General features: G+C 37.8%; 1 protein-coding gene across 1 annotated transcript in view; it reads right to left on the bottom strand.

Moving 5' to 3' along the window:
- Nucleotides 1–11,159: 11,159 nt before the first annotated feature.
- BNC2 (basonuclin zinc finger protein 2) overlaps nt 11,160–27,762 on the bottom strand; it is a gene marked incomplete at its 3' end in the record, with an annotated part of 165,283 nt that continues 148,680 nt past the window's right edge. Inside the window, exon 5 of the mRNA XM_084305434.1 lies at nt 11,160–11,820. Within this exon, the coding sequence (XP_084161560.1) occupies nt 11,160–11,820 (661 nt within the window). The remainder of the gene's footprint in view (nt 11,821–27,762) is intronic.

The raw sequence follows: 27,762 nt of genomic DNA on the forward strand, positions 1-27,762 counted from the left end.
AAGAATTTGAAGATGAGTCCTCTGTTGATACATGCTTACAGCCCAGTCCTAAGATCACTAAGCAAAGGTCAGTGGGGAGATACACATATGTTTGGCCAATGTCCTCACGTTTTCAGAGCACGAGAAAGCTCTAACAAACAGAATGAAACGCAAAAGGGAGATTGACTTGTGCTAGGACACTATGTTCATTTTGCAAGACCTTTTGCTTGAATTTCTTCATCTATCAGATATACCTAAGTTTGAGCAATGCCAATCTGAAGAGGTTTTTTGCAGATGCTTAAATGACGGACTTAGTAAAACCATAGGACTCTTGACACTAAACTAATGATGACATTTCTGGGGAAATGAGCATAATCCAGAGGAAAAAAATACACCTGCCCCCTAAATTTTTTGATTTCTGGCAAACAAGCAAATCTCTAAAATGTAGGATGTGGCTCTTGAAATACAAGGAAAAGAAGGGAAAGTCAAGGATACACAGAAAGGAAGGTCAGTGACTGATAAATCTTTAATATAAAAATTGTACAAGAATTTTGATACAAATTACAAGAGGTATTTGGACAAAGTATGAGTAAAACTCCATTTATATCCCCAAAACCTTATGCATTTTATGCAAAAGACATACTGTAGGACAGTAACAGTACAGAAAATACAAGAAAAGAAAAGTCAAATTAAAAACAGGACTTTCAATTCCCTCAGATTACTAATGGAAAAAACTTGTTTAGAGTATGTACAGTATTTATGAAGCTACCAATGTTACAATTATTTGATCAACATGATGCAGTTTTTCATATCCCCTTGTACAGCTATATTCCATAGTGCATGCTTTGGTTCTGCAGGCTGGACAGCAGAGCATTCACGTTTTGCTCATGTTGAGAACAAACAGTGGAAATGAAAAGCCTCACCTATCTTGAATGGAGACAGACCTTTGCAAAAGTGTCCATTGGGCCCCAACTCCCACTTCCCTGTGCCCAGGTACCCCAGTGACATGCTTTGATAAAGCCTGCTGGAACAAGCTTAGCTTGGCAAGACAGCGGTGAGCTTGCCACCGTCCTGCTGCATCCCTTGCTGCTGCTGGCATGGCACTGCGAGCAGCAGGAGATGCTGTACCATCGCGCTGTGGGAACCCTCCCATGCTCACCAAGAAAGGGATTTCCAGGGTTTTTGTCTCTGTGACTGAACCCACTGCCAGCCTACAGTGGGCCCCTGAATGCGTGAGGATTTAAATCCAGTTTATCTCAGCTTACATCTCCACATGAGCCCCCCAGTCAGAGCCTGATCTCTCCAGGTCACCCAAACTGAAGTGCAGCAGACGACTACGTGGGAAAATGTATGTTGCTTGGCCCATATGACCTTCTCAGCCAATGCTGCTAAAACAACAGCTTTGCCAGTGAGCAAGAGCCTTCATCAAAGGAAGGAAACTCCAAACCCATTTGGCCATGTGTGCAAGCCCCTACAATGAGATATTCTTAGGTACAAACAGGCTATGGTGACCTGCTTGTGGGTAAGGAGAAGTGTGTGAAGCTTCAGCCAGGATAAATTTTGAATGTTTTCAGGGTTCAGGTCAGCTTGTTTGCACACCTGTTTCACATACATCACATTGGGACACAGAGCCCTTCTTATAGACTGGAGGAGAGGTGGGAGACATGAACTGAGAACACAAATGCTGCCCGTCAAGAAACAGCCACATTATGGAAAGTAGCTCCATATGACATAGGAACCAAAGTTTGCACAAGAAAAAGCAGCATGCTGAATTTCATATTTATAAATAGCTAAATGAGACACACACACACAACAGTGGCCATTTTATTCATCTTGTCACTTTACAAACGGTGACCATTTTCACAGATGGAATGCATAAGACTTTCCAAATGGAGAATGTCAGGAGGATGTGTTACTTTTCTGAGAGAATTTTTATGACAGATTCTCTTGGAAGGAGAAGAAAATGGGTGGGGACATGCGAAGAAAATGCAAAAACTAAGACAACAACTGAAGATTGTACAAGAGTTTGTAAAAAATAAAGACAATTACAAAAATCCAAATGTAAAAAATATGTTCTGAAAAATAACAAACAACTCAGCCTTAATCTGTACAAGCTGAAGCGCCCCTCTTTGCTCCGTAGGTCGTCAGGCTAACCAGGAAGAGCGGGGTTGGGATCCCAATTCCTGTGGCTGCGGTGCTGTTTCACTGCTGAGGTGGGGGGACGCGCCCTGTCCCACTGGCACAGTGTGGGGCCAGGGGGCTGCAGGGGCCTCGGGCGGCCTGCCAACACCCCTGCCTGCCAGATGGGCAGGTGCTGTGCGATGCTCCCTGGCTCGGACGTGGACACGTGTGCCTGCACCAGTGCCACCGCTCCTCTGGAGCTGCGGTTCACAGTCTCGTGCGTTCCGTAACAGGAGCGGACAGGTTGTGATAAACTATTGATGAGTTTGCCATCCTAACTGCACATTATCCTCTGATCATTCCCAACCCTTTGTTTGACAACGGAGGCCTTATAAAATCTTTATACATCACTTAGCTAGTCTCGCTCTCTCTTTCTTCTCTAGAAATATAATTGACCTGGATGCTTTCCTCCATTTTCCTAAAATATTTTTTCTCCAAAGGTTTGAAGAGAGTGGCATGCAAAGTCCATAGAGCATCTGAACAAACCTCTCTACAGATTAGACATTTGCTCAGTCTAGCTTCTCGTGTTTTTAAGCACTTGAGAGAAAATATACATACAGGTAAACGTGATGAAAATTACATAATTTTTCCAATTTATAATCTTCATTTTACTGTCATTATGTCTTCTTCCCCCTCTTTCTCTGTATGTCTGTCACATACCCTCACAAGCACACACACACACACACAAGAACAAGGACCCAAATGGTTTATTGGATCAGAAAGTCCTGGTTTCCATAAACAGCCTCAGAAACGTTGCAGAAAGGCTGCTAGGCCTGCCCAGCTCATTGTTGCAGGTCAGCTAATCCAACTGCTCCTGCTTTGGTCCATACCATGTGCTCATGGAGTTGATGGGAGAGCAAAATTTGGGCTCAGCCTTTACACTTCTGACATACAAAAAACATTCCTTCCTGCCACCTAGCCACAGGAAATTGCTGGTTTCACCCTTTGTAGCTTCTGATGCATGTGGAAAAAAAAGGAGGGAAAAGATCAATGACCTTTGTCTGACTGGTAAAAGGCCCTCTATTATTTATAGTGGGCACCATCACTTCTGTTGCAGCAGATATCAGGTAATTACCATACAGCACTGGAAACAGATTAAGCATCCAAAGCAAGCAAAAAGGAGCTGCTGTCCACTAATCTGGTGAATAATCCAAGGATGTGAAAAATAATGAACCCCAGAAAGGCTGTGTTTAGGTCTTCCAGTCTTGGGATTTGTCTGAAATAAGCCTTTGTATTTTTACGTATTGCATTGGCAATACCAGTTCAACACACAATGAGCAGCACTCATTGGCACAAATGGGATCTTATGTTATGAACCCAGCACAGAAATCCTGCCAACCTGGCAAGGAAAGCATGTTTCCCTTACTTCTCTGGCTAGTTGAATTTCCAATGACTATTCAGCAGTCAGTCAATCGGTTCTGATTAAACAACGTACTGTACAAATGAAGGGGGATGCTTGATGCCAGGTAATCTGGCCTTCCATGCACTTGTAACTTCTCAGAACATGGTGCTTGCGCCCAAGCTACCTCCCCTTTCAAACTCTTCCTCTCCTAACTGCCTCATCTGAAATGCAATTCTGGAGTCTGCACTTTTGGCAGTGTTCTTGTTAATGAAGAGATAAATCAGAGCGGAGCAAATTCCTCCTTGTATGAGGGCAGTAGATAGTGTCTCAGATACACTTACTTCCCTAACACTTTATAGAGGTTCACGCTGACCTCAGCAGGAGATGTTCCTATGACAGCAGGAAGGATATTCGGAATTGGCATTCACTGTTAGAATCTGAGGGGATGGTTTTGCTCTGAAATTTGCCACAAGATGGGCTAAATCAGAAAAAGAAAAGATTATACATCTTCTTTGCCACTGAACCTGCACAGTCAGTCCTGCAGCAAGTCTGCACATCTATTTCTAGCAGGCACAGTATGGCTTATGCCAATATAAAGCAATTAGTTGCTACATAAGCAGACAAAAGTGCCGTCACAGACAGCATTTCTCAGCTGACCTTTTGTTAAGAAGCCATCTTGTTACTGTCTGTCTGATAGCTCGATAGAGCAGCCAGTGGCAGCCTTGGGCTTCCCAAAGACAAATCGAAGAGCTCCAGATGGGACTTCCCTTCACTCATTGCAGATGTATGTGCATGTGTGTGTGTGTGTGTGTGTGTGTCAAGGAACAGGGAGGGAAAGCCTGGTTCTTATACTCAATTTCCACTTCACAGGGGATAAACAGGCAATTACGCATCCTTTTATATTTGATGGCCAAGTGCTGAACTTGAAAGCACACTATTAGTTTGTGTCCCTTCAGGGCCAGTGCAATAAGTAGCCAGGAGAGCTGGGGCTAAGCATGAGAGGGTGTTGTCTGCTGTTAGTGTGACAGTCTTGTCAGCGGCATTCACATTACTGGAAGGTAATAAAGTGACAAGTAAGTTATTAGAAAGATATGAGGTGAAATTGAACTGAAGCTTCTTGATGCTCAGCTCAGTTCTTTTTTTTTTTTTTTTCCTGCTTTGTAATGGGCCACTATTTGTTACAAACCAAGCCTTGTCTTGAGATCTTATATAAAAAAGAAATATTTATTCTTTGCAGGAAAGGTCACATGAATTTACAACACCACACTTTAAAGGAGAGGAATCGGAAAATAGTTTTATGACAACTACAGCTGTTATTAAAAAATAATAATAATAATACAGTGTCATCATAATGAACAATAATACTGGCAAAAGTCAGAGGACTTGTCAAAAACATGTCCATTTTTTTAACCCTTTTGTGGCTAAGAACAGTTTTCCTTTCAGTGCCAGTGCCAACAATGCCATAACAGCAACAGTATTGGGATATACATGATCAATATCAAAATCAAAGCTGTCATTTAAGTTGCTATTTAAGATCATGGCTTGACTGGGGAAAACAAGCCACATAAAGACTACTACAGACTCAAGATATCTTACTCACATAAAAAAGTTGCTGCTTCCTTTTGTTGCCAGCCATTTTAAAGACAGTGATAATGCTGCTTGGCAAGAAGAGACAGAAACTATGGGACTAGAACAGACACGTACTTGGGCAAATGTGTGGGTGAAAGGTTCAGTCCATTGTATCATGTTGCTCTGTTCATAAAGAAAAAATGGGTATGGAAAAGAGTTCCTTTTATGTCCGTACAGAAGGGGGAAAAAGCGCAACTCATCATGTGGTGACGGCAGGATATGCTGATGCTTATCTCACAAAGTAGCACTAGAGTCACTGTTTTGTTGAGTTACTATAGCAGCAAAGTAGTGACATAAGTTTAAAAAAAAAAAAAAAGAAAAAGAAAAAGAAAAAGAAGGAACTGACATATACCAGCTGCCATCATGTGTCTGCCACTCACCTTCTCCTCGCAGAGAACTCCTGCTGCCTCCTTACCCTTATTACAGACACCTTTGCTGCTTTTTTGAAATAAGAAAAGAACAATTCTGTTAATACAACCCAAAGAGAAAAGTGACAAAAACATTCCCAGGACAGAAGAAGTGCTAATATTCCTGTTCACATAACTGGCACATAATATTTTGAGGAGCATGTGTGCACATCTAGATCAAACACTTTCCCTCCCTTATTCCTTCCTCAGCCATCAATGGTGCTGTGAAAATGTCCTGCAGAATTTGGGTAAAAATGTATTTCTGAAAAGAAGCCCTGTTTTCTGACAGTGGCTGAGATTTCTAACAATCCTATCAAAAAGCAGATCCAAACCATATAATTTGATTTTAAAATACCAAACTCATTGAAAGAGAATATCCTGGACCTAAAGCTTGTTCTTGTAAGTGGTTCCTATCTTTGGAACAGATCAAACCCTGTATCATTATGTTTCTGGGTTTTCCAGATACTTATGCAGCTCTTTGCCCATGTAGTTAACTATGCTGGATCCTTAATTGCATTAACTGAGAAGAATAAAAATCAGGGAAAACTCAAGCATATACCTCAAGGGTATGAAGTCTCACTTTCTATTTGCTATATTGGACTGGATCTACAGAGGTGCTGACCTCCCATAGCATCTGCTTTACTGTTCAGTACCTGTTGACTCTTCTTCCTAAACAGTTCCTGATTTGTGGATGGAATGGAAAACACATAGGTGATGGGAAATTATAAACTTTTGGAATAGGCAGAGAAAGTACACTTTCATTTCCACAATGGTAGAAGAATGGAAGGAAGGAAGGAAGGAAGGAAGGAAGGAAGGAAGGAAGGAAGGAAGGAAGGAAGGAAGGAAGGAAGGAAGGAAGGAAGGAAGGAAGGAAGGAAGGAAGGAAGGAAGGAAGGAAGGAAGGAAATATACTGAAGTTTACTCACAGCAAAATATGGTGCACAATTTCTGCTGTGAGAAGTATCTGAGAAACACAAATTTTATGAGCTTAGTCATGAAAAGCCTTTGAGAGATCTTTCAGAGCATTGTGTAAGTGCTTACAGGCTTTTAAATCTACCTTCCACATTTTATCAAGTTCAATTGTGACTCAGTGACAGAGTGCTTATACTTTGTGTGCATTACTACAGTGTCACCATGGAGCCAGTTGCAGTTTAAGAGGCCAAGTTAAAATCTCAGCTGTAACAAAATGTAGCTGTTTAAGATACAACTTAGAAAAACTGGCTAAATAGTGTAAGATGTGCAGAAATATTTAAAATATAAATTAGCTCTGTACGAGCACTAAATAATTAGTCCTCACAGAAACACCCATATGCACTAAGAGCATATTAGTATTAGCCATGTTTTAATGGAGTGAAACATAAACAGGTGAGTGATGTGATCTGCCAAAAACTAAGCAGTGACATGAGGCCACCAGTGGTATTAATGCTCAGTTCCTGGTTCCAATTCATGTGATTTGACTGTGCTGTTTTCCTTCCAACTTTTTTCACACAGTCTTTCAAAAGATATGTAATGATTAACTGGTATTGCATGCTTCCCTGAAAAAAAAAAAAAAAAAAAAAAAAAAAAAAGAGTGCTCTCCAAAAGCAAGAAAAATGCATAAACATCTCAAGAAAAGTAATGAAAAGTAATTCTGTTTCTAAAGGAGATTCAGCATGCAGAGATATTTTTTGTAAAAGTGGACAAAGCCTGTTTGATATTTACAGAAATATGCAACTACTTTGCATGAACAAAATGGTAAAACACTGTGGAAAGCATGCCTGCAATAACTATAGGAACTAAACAACAAGGAACTAATTTCCATGTAAGATGAAGAGCCTCTGTATGACTCCCCTTCCTCAAGTTCAGCCTAATTCTTGTAAAAACTGTTAGACTGACAGTCTTGAAAACTGAGAGAATAGCCACAGGTTATGATGGCGTAAGCAGCAGCACACTTGTCTTGTCATCACGCCATTATGCCCTGTGCTGGACAAATAAGAGGTTCAGTCTTTATAGTGATTACACTGTGCATCTCTGCTGAGATCACCTAGAAATGCTAGCAGTTGTGTTAATTTTGTCAGTAAAACAAAAATTCTACCATCTGGCCTTTTTTAGCATTGTTCAGAAAATTGCAAGTAACACCAATTCTATCACAGGAACATTTCTGATAAACACAGATCCTCATAGAGATGCTTGGTAAATAGGAAGGAGGGAAATACCATTCAATTCAATGGAAGTTTGTGTGCCCTCCTAAAACCTAGACTGTTCTGACTTTAGTATCACTAGCACAGAAAAAGCATTTGATTCACCTAAAGATAACAGTGAGCAATAGTCTGTCCATCACGAAGTTCTCTTACATGGAGATCGTATCTTCTACAGGGCTTAAGCACAATCTGAATGAAATTTAGGATGCCATAAGAGTAGGATTGTGGATTTTGTAACAGTTTTTGGAGGTTTGTTCCTGCTCCTTTGCTTTTTATGAAGTCCTGTTTCATTTTGTGTAATAAACAGATTTTTCCTATGTAATTCATATGCTGAATTTATCTACTGATGATGTTTAAGTTTCCAAACAAGTTTACCAAAACCATTTGACCTCTAACAGAAACAGAGTGAAATAAGAATGCAGAACAGTGATTCATTCAGTGAAGAATTATTTATATACCTCAAATGTGTTTTTCATTAAAAACAATATTTATTTATACCGTACATAGTTCAAAACAGTGTTTTAGTTTTCTTTTATTCTTCTTTCTTTCTTTCTTTCTTTCTTTCTTTCTTTCTTTCTTTCTTTCTTTCTTTCTTTCTTTCTTTCTTTCTTTCTTTCTTTCTTTCTTTTTTCTTCTGTAGATATTCAATTTTTGTTTTATTGGTTTTAGACTTTATGTCTTGCTTGGTTCGTAGTAGCATGGTTCGTAGAGGGATGGGAGTGCAGTACAGGTAACACTACAAAGGTCCTCGTGTTTGAGAAGAATCCACCTTTACTGTTCTAATTTCCCTCTGTCACTAACACACTGAGTTTGCACAACATAAAACAAAGCAAAGCAGATAACTCTACGCAATTTAACAAGGCAAAGTAGTAGAGACTTTGAGGAAAAATAAATAAATAAAAAAAAAGATGAAAGAAAGACACTCTGTGAAACTGGTTAGCTTTTGCTATAAACTTTTGGTTTGTTTGTTTGTTTGTTTGTTAAACCAGAAGGTAAAAATCCCTTATGTTTTCTGTGGGATCCACAAAATTTTTTGGGGTTTCATCAGTGCACAGAATCAAAAAATTATCAGAGGCTTGTAACCCACAGAACCATAGTGAGAAATATTTTAGAAAAAAAATTCTCTTTTTTTCTACAGCTGGAAGTACTGATTTATTAGCTATTGATTCCTACTTTTGGAAACAAGACTACTGAAATGCATAAAGAGTGAAAAAAGAGGAAATCCATATTGAAAAGTTCCTCTAGAAAGTGTAAGTACTCAAGTGGACATAAAGGTAAGAATGATCGAAATGCACAGCAAATCAAAACAGCTGAAGCTAAAGCAAAAGAAGCATTTCTGACTCTTGGCTAATATTCTGGGTTAGTAAATACAGAAAAGGAACACATTCTCAATGAACAAATATTTTATTGTATGCTGAAATATCCTTTTTGTTGTTTTTGCTTTTTTTTTTTTTTTTTTTTTTTTTTTTTTTTTTGGTAAAGAAAAGAGTCTACAACTCTACACACCCTAATGGTTTTGGCTGTAGGCTGAACTTAAGTAAATACCACCACTCAGTCAGTATGTTGTGGTAACTCAGGCTGCCAGTGTGGTTTACCAGCTCAAGGAACATGTGTAAACACCGGAAACAAAAAGAGATTCACAGGACAGCCTCTCATTCTTTCTGCCTTTCTCAATTGACAGCTCCTTCTCCTGCTCCTGCCCATGGTGTCTCTCTTGCATGCTCTATTCCTCAGATTTTAGTTCTTTTCTGACAAACCATGTGGGTGAAACAGAAAACATTAACACACCTAGAGATCCTTTCTCTGGCCTCTAATTTGTCCAAAGGGAAAGTTACTCAATAAAAAGTCCAGCATATGTTTTCAGAGCTAAGTGCTTCTGTCATTAATTTCTTTTGATTGCTTCTATAAAACATGCCTTAATCATACTACAGCACTTTCTATTGGAAAAAAAAAAAAAAAAAAAAGACAACTTTACAGAACAACATACTCAACATTATTTCCCTGTTCCTTTTTTTTTTTTTTTTTTTTTTTTTTTTTTAAACACCACAAAGAATCCAGGCCATAGTAAGAAGCACACAAAATTATATTCATCTTTGTTCTGTGACAAGTAGTATCAGCATTTATATCCCCAAATATTATGCATGTTCAACAAAAAAAAGTTTCCACTGATTCACATGACACAATTCTGTTTTTTCTTTCATGTAATGTATTATATAAGGAATGAGGATGCTCTATTGTTTCTAGTAATAGTTGGCACTTGAAAAAAGCACCAAGAATTCTGTATTTCACTTTACACCTTTTCCTTCCCCAGTAATTTTTCGTGTAGTCCAAAAACTACAATTGTGGTTGTGGTGGATAAGTAACTACATTTTCTTTTTTTTTCCATTTTTTTTTTTTTTTTAAAACGTGTGCAAAGTTGGCACTTTTGTATTAACACTAAACACTAATACTCTTTGTTTGGCATTCATGCCCTCATACTGACCAGACCACTTTTATCTAAGTGTATTTTTTTAAAGACACTTACTGAAAATATGGCAATAGTTTAAGAAAAAAAAAAAAAGCATGGATATTATTACACATCCCCTTGTAGTGTACTAAAAAGTGCATGACTGGATTTATGTAATAGTACAAGACAAAAAAAACTGTATCAGATCAGGTACTGTAAAGCATGCCAGCACCTCTGTATTACTTATATCTAGCAGGTAGTTAAAACAAGACCGTGGTTCTTTTAAAAATGTGCATTAAAGCTAACATAAAGGAGTAGAACTAGCCAGCAAACTATTTTTCCTGCTTATCTAACAGCTGAATGTAACTGTAAAAATTAAGCAAAAAAAAAAAAAAAGAGTTAAACCACCATCAATACAATTGTTTTACATCATAGGCCTGTCAAGGCTCAATATATATATACAAGTGTAACAGCCATGCTTAGTAGAACATTATCCCCAATGCTTAGAAGACACAAAGACAACTAAGTAGATTTTTTTTCTTTTTTTTTTTTTCCTTTGCTTTTTTTTTTTTTTTTTTTTTTTTTTTTTTTTTTTTTTCAGGTGAAGCTCATGGGTAGAACAAATTGTCTCTTTGGAGATGACCAAGAACATTCTAACAGAACTAGGGACAATTGCAGGCTTTCTCTGTGTTTTTTGTTTGTTTGTTTGTTTGTTTGCTTTGCTTTTTTTTTTCTTAAAGGGTATTTCACCCCAGATTAAAGATCCCACATTTTTATTTCTATCCCCCCCAAAGGAAAAAAAAATAAACCAACAACCAACCGAGGGAAAAAAAGCACCTGGTGTTTCTTTCTTTTGTTAGAAAAGAAAAGAAAAAGATTATATATATATGTATATTTATATATATATATATATATATCAAGGGAGGCTGTATATGGCAGTTCAAATGTGGTGGGCCCTCTCTGAGAGCTGGCATTATGCCATGTCCATCCTTGAACTAATCTACTGAAGTGAACGGAATGTTTTTATGCAGGTTGGGATTCTGACTGTGCCGGTTTCGGCTACGGACAGAGGAGAACATCATGTTGCACCCAGGTACTTTGCATTTGTGCATCTCTCGCAAGTGCACTGTTTTATAGTGCACTCTGAGGGTTCCCTTGTTGCTGTACATTTTGTGGCAAATGTTACACATTATCCCACCGTTGCTCACCGAAACACTGTTGAACATGAGGGATCCTGGGACATCAGTGCCCATACCTACAGCTAAGGCAGGGGCCTCTGCTTTGTGGGCAGACTCCCCGCTGTCACTTGCCCCATCGACGTCATCCAGGAGAATGCCCTCATCACTTCCTGCATCAGATTCTCTTGAGGAATGGATACTGCTGCTGGACTGGATGCTGGAGGTGGTGCTCAGGTCTAGGACCATATAGTCTTCCGACATGACCCTGCCATACCCATTTATATGGGAATCCTCAGTACCAGCAGGTGAGGAGGTGTCTTCCCTTATGTCAAGCCCCATCTGATGCTGAGAGCCATATATCTTCACCAAAAATTCATCACGGAGGTCCTTACTAAGAGAAGGCTGTGAGGAGTCCAGGCCCATGTCATCCAGTTCTTTGGTCAACAGTTTACGGTGCAGGTTTATATTAGCACTGTGTCTGGGAAAGGAAGAGGGAAGGGAAGAAAGGAAAAATGTACAGTATTTTTGATTAAACACAAAGTTGCCAAGCACTAAACCCAAATTCTGACTTAGCAGTAACTTATACAAATATCCCCTATTCGTGTTTCTTGGAAAATTCAGTCTTGTTAAAAATGAATAATTTGCAACATAAAAACAAAACAAATGAAGCAAAATAACCCCCCCCATATCATTTTTGTTTTCAGCTACTGCTCCTCAACATTAGTTCCCAGCAGCAGCTATAGCCCTTTTATTTGATATTTGCAAAACAGTAAGTTGGACTAACAGAAAATGCAAAGTGCTGTTCTTGGTCCCTGAATCCCTGCTGTCCTTCCTAAAGCCTCATTTCAGGAGTAAACACTATTAATACTTAAAATATCTGTGTGTGTTTGTATCTATATCTATCTTTATATCTGTACCTATAACCAAATACTTATATATTTATACATACATACATATAAATATATAATATGTATACATATATATTCACATAACTGTAAGTGAAATATAGGAGAAGAAAACTATAAAGGTAACCGAATGATACATAGTCAGAGGTCCTGATTCTGATAATGTAATTCTGGTATAAAGAAACTCAGAATCAGGCCAAATCAAGATGAGAAGACTTGAAAGGTTTAGGAGAACAAGTCTCTGAAATCCGCATGTAAGTTTCTGAAAATCTTAGCCAAAGTCACTGATTCCATCCTTCTGGGAGGACACTGCCACTCCTCACTGCACTCTTCCCAGGACTGTGTCTGATGTAGTGCTGAATGACCCAGCAAAATAACTACTAATGGCAATCAGAATTTTGCCCCAAATCGATCAAAACACTTAACCATGGGCTTTGGCTTAGGTGTGTGTTGAAGTCACTGTGAGTGCTCAAGAGACACTGGAAAAGCTGTCACTGACGTCAGTGGTCTTTGGACCAGATCCCAAGAGCTGCAAGTTAAAATATTCTCAAGAGTTTTACAGGATCAGGGCCTTTGTTCTCAAGAAGTAAAGCTCTACATTTGCAAACAAACATAAGCCTTTGGGTTAGTAACTGTGTAAACCAGCTTATTATTGTAAATGCTGCATTCTACTCTCCACTTTTGACATCGGCTTTATTTTTCCATTGCAGTAGAACCTCACTGATTTGCAATAGCATCAGAAAACCCTCTTTGAAAAACTGCATTTTCTGAATCAACAATGCAACCAACGAACACAGATATCAAAGACCTCTGACCGCAGAACATGCTCTTTTTGTTGAAGTGTTTAATGATGAGAAATTAGTACAAAGTTTTCAATATTAGAAAACTTTAGTGTTTAGTATTCAGAATGTACACCATTGTGGAGGAAACAACAAATAGTTAGCTTCTTTTGGAGGCTGACTGGATTTTCAAGTCAGTAACAAAAGAATTAGCGAAGTTCTACTGCGGAACATTCTTTGCAAGCTAAGGACCCAAACCCGCAATTTACAACATGCAGACTCACCAGTCTGTCTGCCCATTATAAATTGCAGATCAGAGCCCAAATGTAGGAGGGAAAAGAAAAGGGAGGGAAGGGGGAAGGGAGAGAAAGAGAGAAAGAGAGAGTTTTAACATAGGAATACTTTAATTTGCAAAAAAAGCACTAGGTATAAAACTGACATGGGAAAACATAACAATGATAAAATATTTTACAAACATTCAGATCCTATGGTAACAAAAAAAAAAAAAAAAAAAAAAAAAAGAAAGGAAAACAATAACTATTAGCAATATTTCCTTTTTGTAAGCTTTTGTTTTAAGAAACCCTTTGAAACATACCTCTCAACCAGCTGAAGTCCAAAACACAGTACAGTAATACAATGAAGATAAAAAAGGTAAATGCAAATGTAGGAAGATTAAATTGATGTGGAGTCAATGTCTCTAATTTTATGTCACTTATTTTATGATTAATCTATCTGTTACTCTTAATTTATGGTAATAAATAAAGATAACAGCAATAGAAGTTATCCAACCCACTCACCTGCAAGTGCAGGCAACAGTTCTCTGACATAAAGCTGATGCTGAACTGCAGTTTAATTCAATAATATCTGCTCAGGATGTAAATATTCCAGTAAGGGAGGTCTATAATGGAGAATTTCTCTTCTAATGTGAGACAGTTGAGAGGTATGGGCAAGGGCAGAAAAAAAGTGGAGAGCATTCCTTGTTTGTTTTCCCACATGGGAAGCACTTCTTTCACACAAGCAAATATAGCACCATTGTTTTTTGAGGCGCAGAAGTGTAATTATGCATATCCCCACACTGCACTTAGGAAGGCTGAGCTTACCTTGTGATAAGATCAGCTTTCTAATCTTTTGCTAAATTGAGATCACAAAAGAGAGAGAGAGAAGAGAGGAAAAAAGAGAAAGAAAGAAAGAGGAGAGAGAGAGAAAGAACAAATTCACATTCCAATCCAGACATATCTGGTTAAAAAAAAAAAAAAAAAAAAAAAAGTCAAAAGAAAATAATATTTGAAACTAATAAATTACAGACTTTAAAAAAGTCTTGATTGTGAAACTCTTTTTGTCAGCTGTAATCTCACTTATCCTGTTGTCCTAATGGATACTGTCTCAACCACACAACATGAAAAACATAAAGCAAATTAATCAAAGCATATTCACATCATCCCCATCATCATCCACAAATGAGCTCTGCACAGATGCATACGGAGGACACACACATGAATGGCAAACAGTAGTCCTGACAGTCCCTTGCCTTCCTGGTGTCAGATGGCATAAAGGCCCAGGTAAAGTTGCTAAGCACTGTACAGGAAATGCTTACTGTGAAGGTCTGTCCGCACATGACCATAAAAGCACATTTGTGCTTATCATCATAATGCTAACTGCAAACTACTCATAAAGTGCTTGTGGGTTTACTTCTTACAATTCCCCCCACCCCTGGAAATTTGCTACGCTGCAGAAACTGGTCAGTATAACTGTTACTGCTGTTTCTCACACATTAACTCTCATTGTTCCTTTGGTTTGTTGCTGGGAAAAACAGCAGCCAGCCATGAAGTGAAAATAACTTCAACATTCACTGAATGAAGAGATAAGAATAAATCATCTTAAAGAGGGGCCACTGAGCCCCAGATGGACAGAGAATATTCTGAGAAAGACCAGTGTAAGGATGCAAACCCTGCTGATGCTCTGATATGGAGAGATGCCTCTCTTATTCAATTCTCACTTACAGCAGTGGCAATCAGTAATCCAATTAAAGTATGTACCAGCCCATAATATCTGTCAGGCAAACGATGTGCAGAAATGTGTGGACAAGTTCTGGCACTCTACTCAGTAGTGTCCCTTTTCCGCTGTCAGCAGTACTGTTGGATTCTCCTAATATAATTACATTGACTTTTATTCAATTAAGTGCCATTCCTAGCCTTAAAAAAAAAGCTACTTTATCAATTGATTCAGGTGTAATGCAATAATAAAGATGAACTCATGGCAATGCATTAGCTCTGCTGTTCATAACTTCTGAACATAGGTTCATTCATAGCAGTCGATTTCCATTATGCAACCACAGTTCAAAAGAATTGATTCTTTTACATTCATTTCTTAATCTATTTCACTTGTGTTTAATACTTTCTCTAAATACCATATGCAAAAACATTCAGTTAGGTATTGTGAGAAAAAAAAAAAAACACAACAAAAAACACATATATTTGAACACTGAAGGTTTGAAATCTTATGATAAAACCAATGTCACACAGACTAAAACTTTGACAGAATTAACAACACTGTGTGCTAAAGCTACTAGCTGAACACATTTCCAGTACCTGAACAATGGCTGGGATAAGAGGGAAGGAAAAGTATATTTTCATAGACGCACAAATCTAAAATGCCTGACCTTGCATCCCTTTCCTGACCACTGCACAACTAAATGTAACATTGCACTCTGGGGCACAGACTGAAGACCCCATATAGCATGCTGCTTGAAATGTGCCCTGCATAAAGAATGCTTCTTTTCAGGGTTGGCTGAAGCATTCCCAAGGTTTCTTTGGGAAACAATGACCAAGGAGAGTCCTGTGCAAGAGCATGCTGATGTGTGCAGGAACAGCTACGAATAATGTCTTCATCAGAAAAAATAATTAAGAAAGAAGATATAGGCAGATTAGAAAGACCACTGACCAGGAAAGACAAAAAAAGAAGATGTTCTGGAAAAAAGCAAGCACTCGCAATTGCCAAATAGAATAGTGTTGAGTTTACAGGTAAAAATGAAGCATAATTTTCTATGAAGATGAGAAGAATATTCAAATAGAAAGGCAGAAGAGTATGTGGCAGATACTCAGTATTCTGACCCAGTAGCTGCAAACAGCAATCACAGGAAAAAAAAAAAAAAAAAAAAAGTAGCATTAAAAATATTGGCCAAGCCTATACCATCCTATACCATCTTTCATCTTGATAACTGTAACTATTTCCTATTTCTTCTATTTCTTTGCTTCCCTCGTCCAATGCTGATCTTCCTTGCTGTTTTTTCCTTGGAAAGCAGCACTCACTCAGCCATCTTAAATTGCTCCAATGTTCTTTTCTCCATACCATACTATTCTAGTCCTTTGCAAATCTTTCCCCTCTGCTTAATCACACCCAGACACTAACAAGTCCTCCAGCAGCCCTCAGCCAATGCTAGCCTTGTCATCTCTTCCTCTGCTCCTCCCCAAAGCACCTGCAGTTTCTCTCCAGCTGTTCTGTTCCCTGATGTGATCTACAATGCCACTACCTCTTCCACCCGAGAGTACCATTCCCAGGTACACGTAAGCAATATTCCCTGTGTAAGCTGAGGCACAGTTTGGTCACAGTGATTTGTGCCAGTACACGATCCCTGTAATTAAACAAGTCAGAAAATCACAAAGCAAGATACATTGAAAACAGGTAAGCTCCAGCTTCCCATGACTCCAATATTCCTCATCCCTGAGATAGCTAATTTAAGGCTATCTCTGGTGTCCTTTACACTGCAGTGACTGCTGTATCAGCACAGAAAAAAAAGGTTGAAGAACCTAAATGAATGGCAATAGTGTACATATATATACAAAACATAAAATAGTTGACCCTGTGAAATTATTTGAATGACTCTGGACTTCTTAGACTACTTATTTGTGCACCAGCTAACAAATTAAGAGATTTGATCCTGGCAATAGAAATGTTACAACAAAAGAACTGGTGATTGCAGTCTTCAAGACAGAATTATGAAGTCAAAAGAGCTGAACTAAAGGTAGATCTCACTCAGCTCCAGTTTACAGATCTACCCCATGCTAGGCAATAAGGAATAGTGAAGAGGGTTAGTTCTGATAATTTAAAATAATATGTGTGCCAAAGACGATTCAAGCATCTCTTCAACTCCGTAATACATGTCTTGCACCCTTAAAAACAAGGAGAATGTTTTTCCAGGCTGTTTTGATATGCAGCCTGTTGTGGCAAGGAAGTTTTAGCAAGTTCTTGGTTATTTTAGGAAGCCTAGAATGCCTGATTTTTCATATAATTAACATCTTCTTCCAAGTTATTATTATTGAATTAGACATACTCTGGACAAAAGTATGTGGAAAGTCATCACAGGCGGGAATTCAGCCTTCTAAATACAGTGATCTTAAGAATACATCAGTACTGCTGAAAAGATGATAATAATAGTGATAAAATCTGTGGTTGTAGCCAACTCACAAGGGAATCCCACTTCCCACTTCACCACTGTCTTTTCAGATGGCTATTTCAGCAGCAGCACAATGCACAGTGCTAAAGTGACTACACCAGCTCTCTGACTCTGGTCATGATCCCACTGGTGGTAGTATTTTCTTTCTCTTCTGAAGTTCATGGAAGTATTCTTCCATAAGTAGAACTCACTGTTGGTTCCTCCCCACATATTACTAGAAAGCTTCTCTTGATAGAGTTGTGCCGTGCATCAACAGAAGAAAGGGGATTGTAACTTTGGGAAACATGGTCAGTTAAATATCCATGCCACTTAAACAGCTCATAAATCCAGCCTGGGTTCCCTTCAGCACTTTCTTTCCTTACTTGTCAATGAATATGATTTTGTTAATTCTATATTAATAATATCCATATATTGGAAATAAAAATGTAAAAGCTTGTTTATTATAGCTTATTTTTCTTTAGACCATCCTTTTATATCTTTTTGAAGTGAGTGAGGAGGAACTTATCATAGAGTAAAAATTGTACTGGCATACAAATTGTCAGGATTTCTATGAATGACTGGAGGCCAACTTTGGATGAACCCAGTCCTATCTGCAACAGGTCAAAACTCATGGTTAATGAGCACAGCAGAGTTGGGAAATTTGGATACAGAGTTTTCTGTTTGTTTAAAATCAGGTATCAAGCAGATCACAAAATGAACAGCATGAAAAATTGGCTTGAATGTTTTGGTTACAGTTTGGGGCAGTGCAGGTTGTTGAAAATAAAACATAAAGACATAAAGCGTAATTTTTTTAAATTACTATTATTTTTTTTTTTATGAAAGAGAAATATATTATCATGCTTAAATATTAAATGGATGAGAGAAAAAGAAAATGAGCGTGATTCAGCAGCATAATTGCTAGGGAAGTCAGTTAGGGACTACAGAAACCCATTTTCCCATTTGTAATGCAGTCGGACAGAAAGGCCAAGCCAACCGACATATCAGCTAAATGTCTTAGTGATTGGCCCCTTGTTCCTCCATGGCTGAGCATAAGCGACAAAGTTCCCTCATGACAATCTCAGTCAGGTATCAAAGTCCACTGTACTGTTCAACAGAATTCTGGAATGAATGATTTCAGCATTTCCTGCTGTGTCCCTTATATTCTTTCTTCTTATCTTTCTAAATACAAGAATTGTCACAATCTCCTACACTACAAATATTTTAAAAATGTGTTTTCAAACTCATAAATGGTTTGCCCAAGTAATGTCACCATCACCCAACTCTATCATTCTAATACCATAAAGTAATCATGCACAGGAGCTTATAGCAAGGGGAACATCAGTCATTGGGCAGCTTTGCTTTAAATTGCAATAAGTGATCCCAGCACTAAGCAATACAATAAAATTATAGATGGATATGTGATGCATTAAAACTAAACATTAAATATTCCTTTTCAGGTAGTAGTTGGTATCCTTTTAAGAAGAAAGAATATTTGTTTATGAAAGCTGAAACCACACAATTTTCAGCAGATTCTACTACTAAGATTCTACTACAAAATCCAATGCTAGGATACATGTCCAATGTCCAATTACGTACAGATTGGCAAACCTCTTATTAAAGCTGGATACGGAAGTAACTGCCCAGGTTGTACAGGTTCCATACAACTTATCCTCCTGCCATAATAAAACTAAATGCTGTCAAACACATTTAAAATATCATAAACAACAAAACTGTCATTATTCATCTTATGAGACATTTTACACACCTAACTTTAGCTCAACAGTATTTTTCCCAGTATTCAGCCCACATTTTTGCCTATAATGAAATGTAAACCAAAGTTCTCTTTGTTTCTTTTCATCTCAAAGGCTCAAAATTACGATTTACAATTTTGTTTAAAATTTGTGTACAAATTTAATCCTTCACGTGGCAAAGCATTGTGGTCTTACCTCAATTTCATGTTCCTTTACTGCTTATCTAAGCCTGAAACTCACACAAAAGCGCAGAATATATGAACATAACAGAAAGCACATGCAGAATTTTATGCTTTCTTAGAATCTCTTCAGACTGAAAGTGCTGAGTTTCATGCAGCTAAAATCAAAGAACTAGAAAGTAAGACTCTGGCTAAATATAACAGTGTGCATATTTATGAGAAAAGATATGGCCTTAATTCTGGCATTTCTTCAAGAATGAAGCAGCAATCATTTTCCCCATTTACTCAAAAAAAAAAAAATCAACAATGAAACAGTTCTTGGAATCTAATTACTCATGGAAACTGTTAAAGAAATCATTTTCTCAGTTACTGTCCTAATTTTGCCATTTGCTCAGTAGTCTTTGATACAGCTATTTTTTTTTTTGTTTTTGTTTTTGTTTGTTTGCATGCTTGCTTGGTTTTTAATCTAAAAAATGAGAAAATACATAAATCTAAGCAAAGATAATAAAAGGTTGAAACCATAATCTGACATAAATTATAGAATTCACATTTATCTGAACAGGGCCAAGGTTTTCACCTGTGCGTTAGCACTTGCATGTACCTGATCATGTTTAATTTGCCTCTAAGTGCAATAGGGAAAGTAAAGATAGGAGCTAGACTTTAGAACAATGAGCAAAGGCAAAATACTATGCTACCCATTGAAACCATGGCATTTTTACATGAGTAGCTTGGGTAATAACATCAGTCCTAGGGGCTTTAAATTGGATATAATCTGAAAAATATTAACCTTTCATAGGAAGAAAATCCAAAAGGTAAAATACAGTTCAGCACTTATTAAAAAAAATAAAAATAAAAATAAAAAATTAAAAAAAAATGCTTATTAAATGCAGGAAATAAAGGACAAGCAAGTTCTTGCAAATTAAAGATGTGGAGCCCAGTCATTTCAATCCCTTTCAATATGAAACAAATCACTCACACTGGTCACGAAGACAGCTCCCTCTACACTCAAATTATTCACTTGAAGATAAGCTCCCATCAAACTCTTTAGGGGTTTAACTAATTTACTGCACAGATACGGCACGTCTGTTGTAATAACAGGTAGGATGTATTGGGGTCGACCATTTATCAGAATTAGACTTCTTTTTTCAATTCGCAGTGAATTATGCTGCCTACACTGCTCCTCTTTCTCTGAGCTTCCCATCCCCTTACGGCCCCTAATGTGGCAGGCAAACAAAATTGACAGTCTCATCTTGTCAACAAGGGGTGATTCTCCTGAGAAGCCATTTAACTTTGCAGAGGAAGCAATGTATTAATGTGCCTGTCCCAGGAATGTTAATCATCTTCAAGCTCCCTCTAACTTTGACATGAACGAAATCACCAAATTTGTTTACTAAATGAATCGTAATATGCTAATAAGAGAGCATGACATATATGGTAAAGCCAAACAGATGGTTTGTTTACTCCACTTTGCAACTTTATAAATGTTGTAACTCTGAAGATGTTAGTGAGAATTATTGGTTTGTTGGCAGTGGCAAACATGCCTTTTGCATACTTAATCTACAGTTAGAGTCAGAAAACAATTTGTCATTGCCGTGGAATGCATAAAAAATATTAACATTGAGATGGCATTTGGGGAGGCAGGATAGCTTACTATTGAGCAGATATTCAGGTTAAACACAGAACTGATAGCTGATGGCAATGTTTTCTACTGTATCATTTTTAAGGTAAAATCTGACAGGTTCAGGAATCTTGAAAGGCCCAATAATTCAGTACATACCTGTTGAGGTGTTTAGTGAAACGGCCCTTACGGTGTGAACAGAATTATACTTTCACAACAGCTGTGTGTGTTCAGAAGCATCAAGGGCACGTCACACTCTTAATATATTACTATATTTGTCCATTAAAGATCAAAAGATATTACAAACAAAAAGCACAACTACTGGAGTTCTTGCCAATGTTACTCAGAAACAATCAAAATTGTGTTGCAACACTTCAACCTCTCAATTTACTAGCTGCCTGAAAGCAAAACAGACTAATTACAAAATAGCTAGCACTCTTGTATAATATCCGGACTGGCTGAGAAAGTTTAGAATAAAAAGATTTATCTGATGGAATATAAGTGAACCGACTAAATGTAGCAATGTTACATGCAGAGGAAGGTCATCACACATGGCACACGGTCTTTCAATGGAAATTACAGGTGCTCAGCAACTCTGACAATCAGTCCAACTGCTATAAGCTGTTTCTACAATGTATGCATGCTCTGTGGTGAAGTTTATCCTTATGCATGCAAATCGTAGAAGGTCCTGCACAGCAGACATGTATTAGATGCTCATCTCCTGTGTTGTGAGGTGTTTGCTGGTCCTTTACACAGGATGTATTTCACCTTAAGAAGTACTGAGGCAGAATTCAGTAACAACTGCATGAATTAACATTTCTTTTAGAACAAAAACCACCCAAATATGACATGATCTAAATTTTATAATCAGAAGTTTAAAGCTTTCTTTTTTTTTTTTCTCTAGTAAGAGCCATGCAAAATGTGATAATTTCACAAGTTTTTCTGCAATCAGTCCCTTCAGTTCAGCATCCCACTCATGAATTTTACTGAGTTTCAAGTTTCGGTAAGTGCACAAATCTAAAGATAAAATTTAGTCAGAAGAGCTAGCTTCCTCTAACTCTGCTCTCAGAACAACTATTTTCTCCCAAATATTGGTGCATAACAAAGCACTATTGCATGGTTTGCTTAGAAAATTCATAAACTCTTTAGTAGTTGTATTATAAGTCCAAGTTCATAACAAACCCTAAGACTCAGGGATAGATTTGTCTGATTTCAGTTTCCAAAGCAAATATGCAAACCATTTCTTTTGATGACAATTCAAGCACAATTCTCATTCCCACTGCTTTGTTTGTCTAAAAATGCTGGTTTTATATATATAATACCAGAGGAACTATAAAACCAAATATGATGTGGCACTTCAACAGGGTTGCTCTATTAGTAATTTTACATTACTAAATACGTATCCCTTTTAGGTCAACTGATAGCTGATTATCCTATAACCTCCCCTCACTGACGCCCCAACTCCTCAGTAATTTCAATCCTCCGAGATTCTTCCATACATACTGTTGTCAGCAGTTATTAAATTCTCAACTTTTTACCCATCCACAGGAGACTGTGCAAAGATATCTAAGGGAAGTATGAGTTCAGCTTGCTGTCCAAGGATTATTTTGGAAGAAACATTAGCGGCCGTCCCAGCCTGGCGCTTATATCTCATTTGAAACATCTACTCATTCCTGACCAACAAAGAAAATTTCAATAAAGTACTTTTACTGGTTTAACAGCAGTGAGCTCCTGGGATTGTCAAAGTGCTCAGTCTTTTCCAAGGAGAGAAGGAATCAGCAGCTCAAATATAATTAACCTTCCATTCTCAATGCAAACTGCCACGCACAGGAGCTCTGCAGTCTATTAGTGAAGTTATAACGGCCAACAGGCAGAGGCAAAATTGGTCAAAAAGTTGGCTGCTGCTGTCATATTTTTAGAATTATGATTAATGACACTAATAATGTGGATGATTACTGATATGTGTATCTCCTGCAGTTTATCATATTGCACTGGCTGCCTACGTCCACAATAAACATGATGCTATCATTTACCTCTTTATTGAAGGCAATCCTTCTCTTGAAGGAGCACATTCTAATTACTTTGTAATGTTTTATGTCTTAAACATTTTGCAGCTCTGGACCTTGCCAACTGCTTCATGTCTACCATTGATTAATTACAGAATGTTTAATCAAAATTTAGAACCTAATGCAGTCATTTATGAGTGTGCTGCAGTGCCAAGGTAGTTAGGCTGCTGTCCCAAGCTTGGAGAGTGCTGGGTTCAAAATTAAATCCCTGAAATGTGGAAGATGCCAAAGATTTTACCTTGGGTGATTTGAGTTTAAAATCTCACTTCTGTTGATGAATGACAGGCACCCACCCAAAATGAGAGGTCTGTCTTGTGCATGTGCTTGTGTATTCCTATTACATTTTTCTTCTTCTTTAAATGTCTTAATTTTTCCTTTCATGCCATTGTTGCTGAAGTTGCTTGTCAGCTCCTTTACAAGCTCTTCCTGCCGCTACAGCTCTTGCAAACACCAGTTAAGACAGTATAGTTTTGAAGTGGTTAAACAAGTGAAAAATAATTTGCAGGGACAAATACATATATTTTTTTTTTTATGTGGATTTTTATGGTACTGTCATACAACCATTCACCGTTGAAGTTAAGTGTTTTTTTAATACCATTACTGAACTGCTGAAATGGATGCTAATATAGCTTGGAGTGCTAATGTCAAATCCTGGTAATAAAAAAGACAGACTGCTGAATGAAATAATTTCAAGTAAAAAATAGAACAAAAGTGCTCTCACTCTCTCTCTCCACTTTTATTGAATTGGGACTGACTGAGCCAATTGCTTTAGAAGTCTGTAAAACACAATTACTAGTGAGCTGACTGACCCAGCAGTGCCCCTTCTGTGACAGAACAGACTAAAAAGGCTGCAGAATTAGTGCTGCTCCCCTATCTGGCTATCAGACCTGAGAGACTTCCAAGGCAGGATCTGTTATCCTTCTTGCCAGGACCTGCCTCCGTCCCTCATCAAGTCTTGATTCTACATCTTGCATAATGTATCATCTGCATGCATCTCTATCTTGAAACAAGGGCTCATTTAACTTTTCTGAGTGGCAATCTAAGTTCTCATTCTATATGTTGTATTTTTAGATCTTTATCTAGCTATATATACAACATACCTATATATAGGTCTCTCAGTACACACATACACAGACACACACACATATGCATATGTGTTTGAGCTATTTTTATTTTCACATTTTTTGTTGTAAATACAAAAGTACAGTGTAAGATTTATGGACAGCAAAATTAACTATCTCCCATTTGCATTTTCAGTTGTAAATGGCTAAAGTGTAATTGCCTTTTTATTTTGGCAAAAAAAGGGGGTGGGGGAAAGAAAGGAAAAGAAATGAAAAAATGTATTGAACTGCAAATGGGCAACATTTTTCCCTAGTTAATAAAATAAGTAATAAAATTTGTAAAATGCTAGTGTCAAAATCAGTAACAGTGGAAAAAGAAAACAACTACTACAACAACAAAAACATAATTTACAGCTCATGTGGAATACTCATAAAATTTGGCATGGACATACAGTTTAGTTCTTTTCTTTTTCCTTTCTCTTCCAAACAAACAAACAAACAAAAAAGCAAAAGCAAAGTGACAGAAGAAAAAACAAAACAAAACAAAACAAAAAAACCTTCTTTAAACAATCTCATCTTTCTTTCTGTTCCTCTGCTTCCCCCCATACAAAATGAAGCAGTTTCAGTTTTATTCACAAGGCCAACAAAGTCCTGCAATCCTTTCTTTTTTATGACAGTGTTCATTTTTGCCAAACCTAAAACTTTCATTTCTCTTCCAAGTCCATTTATATGAAGCTTGCAGGTGCCTTATGGCAAAATTGTTAAATTATTTCTTAGACAGATCTCTTAGAGTCATACTTTTTAGGGCTAGCTTAAATGTGAAATGAGCTCTTAATGGGAAGGGAAGGGAAGGGAAGGGAAGGGAAGGGAAGGGAAGGGAAGGGAAGGGAAGGGAAGGGAAGGGAAGGGAAGGGAAGGGAAGGGAAGGGAAGGGAAGGGAAGGGAAGGGAAGGGAAGGGAAGGGAAGGGAAGGGAAGGGAAAGAATTTTGCATTGAAGTAACTCCCACTATATATAAATAATGGACCCTATTGGAGAGGAGAGGAGAGGAGAGGAGAGGAGAGGAGAGGAGAGGAGAGGAGAGGAGAGGAGAGGAGAGGAGAGGAGAGGAGAGGAGAGGAGAGGAGAGGAGAGGAGAAAGAAAAAAGAAAAAAAGGAAAGAAAAGGAAAGAAAAGGAAAGAAAAGGAAAGAAAAGGAAAGAAAAGGAAAGAAAAGGAAAGAAAAGGAAAGAAAAGGAAAGGAAAGGAAAGGAAAGGAAAGGAAAGGAAAGAAAAGAAAAGAAAAGAAAAGAAAAGAAAAGAAAAGAAAAGAAAAGAAAAGAAAAGAAAAGAAAAGAAAAGAAAAGAAAAGAAAAGAAAAGAAAAGAAAAGAAAAGAAAAGAAAAGAAAAGAAAAGAAAAGAAAAAAGAAAAGAAAAGAAAAAAGAAAAGAAAAAAGAAAAGAAAAAAAAGAAAAGAAAAGAAAAAAGAAAAGAAAAAAGAAAAGAAAAAAAAGAAAACTTCCTTAGCACAAGGCAAAGTGTTCATTTACATGTAGATGTTGCTGGGAAGTAGGAGGCACTGCTAAAGGCCTTAGATTTTGTTAGAAGTGGTGGGCTCAAAACCTCTGTCAGGAAGTATTCACTGTTCACCATTAAAACAGCATGTGAGAATCTGTAAGTGGTAGCGCACATGAGATATCCTTGTGTGTTACATTGGGACCTAGTAGACTGTCAGAGGTATCTCTAGTGCCATTGGGAACCTTTCATGTGTACCTGCTGGCATGCAAGTGAGCAGTTTCCACTGCAGTACCTGCAGTGTAGTATCACTACTACTGGCACTTGGTGTATGGCACAGCTGGCCATCTCTCCTGAAGAGAAGCACAGGACAGAAAAGCCATGCACAGAAAGTTTGCAGTGCTTTCATAGTACACAGTCTTCTCTTGATGCAGTCAAATGTTTAACTCATTGGTAACTCTGCACCTCTTCCTTCAGGATCACCCTGAGATAAGTACATAGCAATCTGGTTGTATCTTTCCCTGTTAACATTTTCTAACTGCACAGCATAATGCAGTAATGACAGGCTCTACTTTATGAATTTGCTATTATCCCCTCTCATATTTTCTAACCACTGGCAGCTTGTATAACTATGAAAAGGTCTCCCAGATTGAGGGAGGTCTTTTTTTTGTTGTTGGTTTTTATTTGATTTCCAGGGCCCATAAATTGCCAAACATTTTAAAGCAACATCTTTTAGCTAAAACATACCCCAGTGCAGAACACTCCCTCTTCATATGTCTTCAGACATCAGATACTACAGCAAAAAGGTCCCTGTAATTCTTAGCCAAACAACCTGAGACCCAACCTGTCTTAGATTGTCAAAATGCAATGGGATAGGAACATGAATGGGCTTTATTTTAGCATCAGTCATCAGTTGCATAATGCTACTTTAAAAAATATCCAGTGGCCTCATGAATCCTAAGAATGATTGCATCTTTGGGCTGAGGCCAACAGTGCGTGGTGTCTACCTCTGTCTAGATATACTGACAGGACCAAAATCCTATCCTCCAAAGTGTATTGTAGTTATTTTCAGTCATCTATAGGGGTTATTATTTTTTCCCTTCTGGGTCAGAAGGGAAGGTCAGGGTTGGGATTTTTTTTCTAGGTCATTTATAGGATGCGCTTCATAAATTTTCTTATTTTTCAGCTAAAAGTTTAAATTCAGATATAACAAGAGTCACTAAATTCATATTCTAATGAATGAAATGACTCAAATGTAGAGGTGGGAGAATCATCACCATTAAGGTGATGGCATTGACAAAATAGCCTCATACAGAAGTAATCTTTGGTTAGACTGATGTAATGTTTGCTTCTTCAGGTGATAGTTTCTTTTGCCAGACAGATAAGCACAGCTAATGAATGTATCATGTATGTATATATGATAGCTATCTTTTAGGGACATGGATATCTTTACCTCCAACCTGGACAAGGATGAAACCTCATGGCTGCAAATTTCCAAGCCCACGGTCCCCTACAGCTTTTCTTTCCTACCCTTGCAAATTTTGAGAAGTCACCTAGATAATCAATAATCCCCAAAAGGAAGAAACAATGACAATGCCTTGAATAAGACATCTTTGTTCTAGAGGATACATTCCAGAAATAGGTATATCTCCTCAGGCACTGGTATTCCCACTAATAGAAATTTACATCTACTTACTGTAAATGTATTCCAGGCAACATTCCACTACCAACTTAACCGTAACCACTACAGTATTCAAAATTTTTTTTCTGTGCCACACATTAAACAGCCCTTTCCTCCCACCCCAACAAAATTCTTCTCTCTCCTTGCTGTGCCTGCAGTTCCTGTATTGCTGAGCCTCTCCAAATGACTTGTTGGAGAAGTGATAGCAAATTTCCACTGTCATGTTCTACTGCTTTCAATCCTCTCCATCTTGATCACAGGTCAACATGAAGATCAGGACCCTGGAGATGCAGACCATTCCCTGCCAGAAGATTTAGCAACTCCTTTCACCTCCCAAGAGACACACACCTTGCCTCTCTTTTTTTTTTTTTCTCCACTCTAAAAAGGCACACATTACTATGTCCTTACTAAGCTATACCAGAAATGGAAAATGTCAAGATTAACTATTTTACAA

This window comes from Netta rufina, assembly GCF_964035555.1.
Source record: "Netta rufina genome assembly, chromosome: Z".
In the NCBI taxonomy this organism is placed as follows: domain Eukaryota; kingdom Metazoa; phylum Chordata; class Aves; order Anseriformes; family Anatidae; genus Netta; species Netta rufina.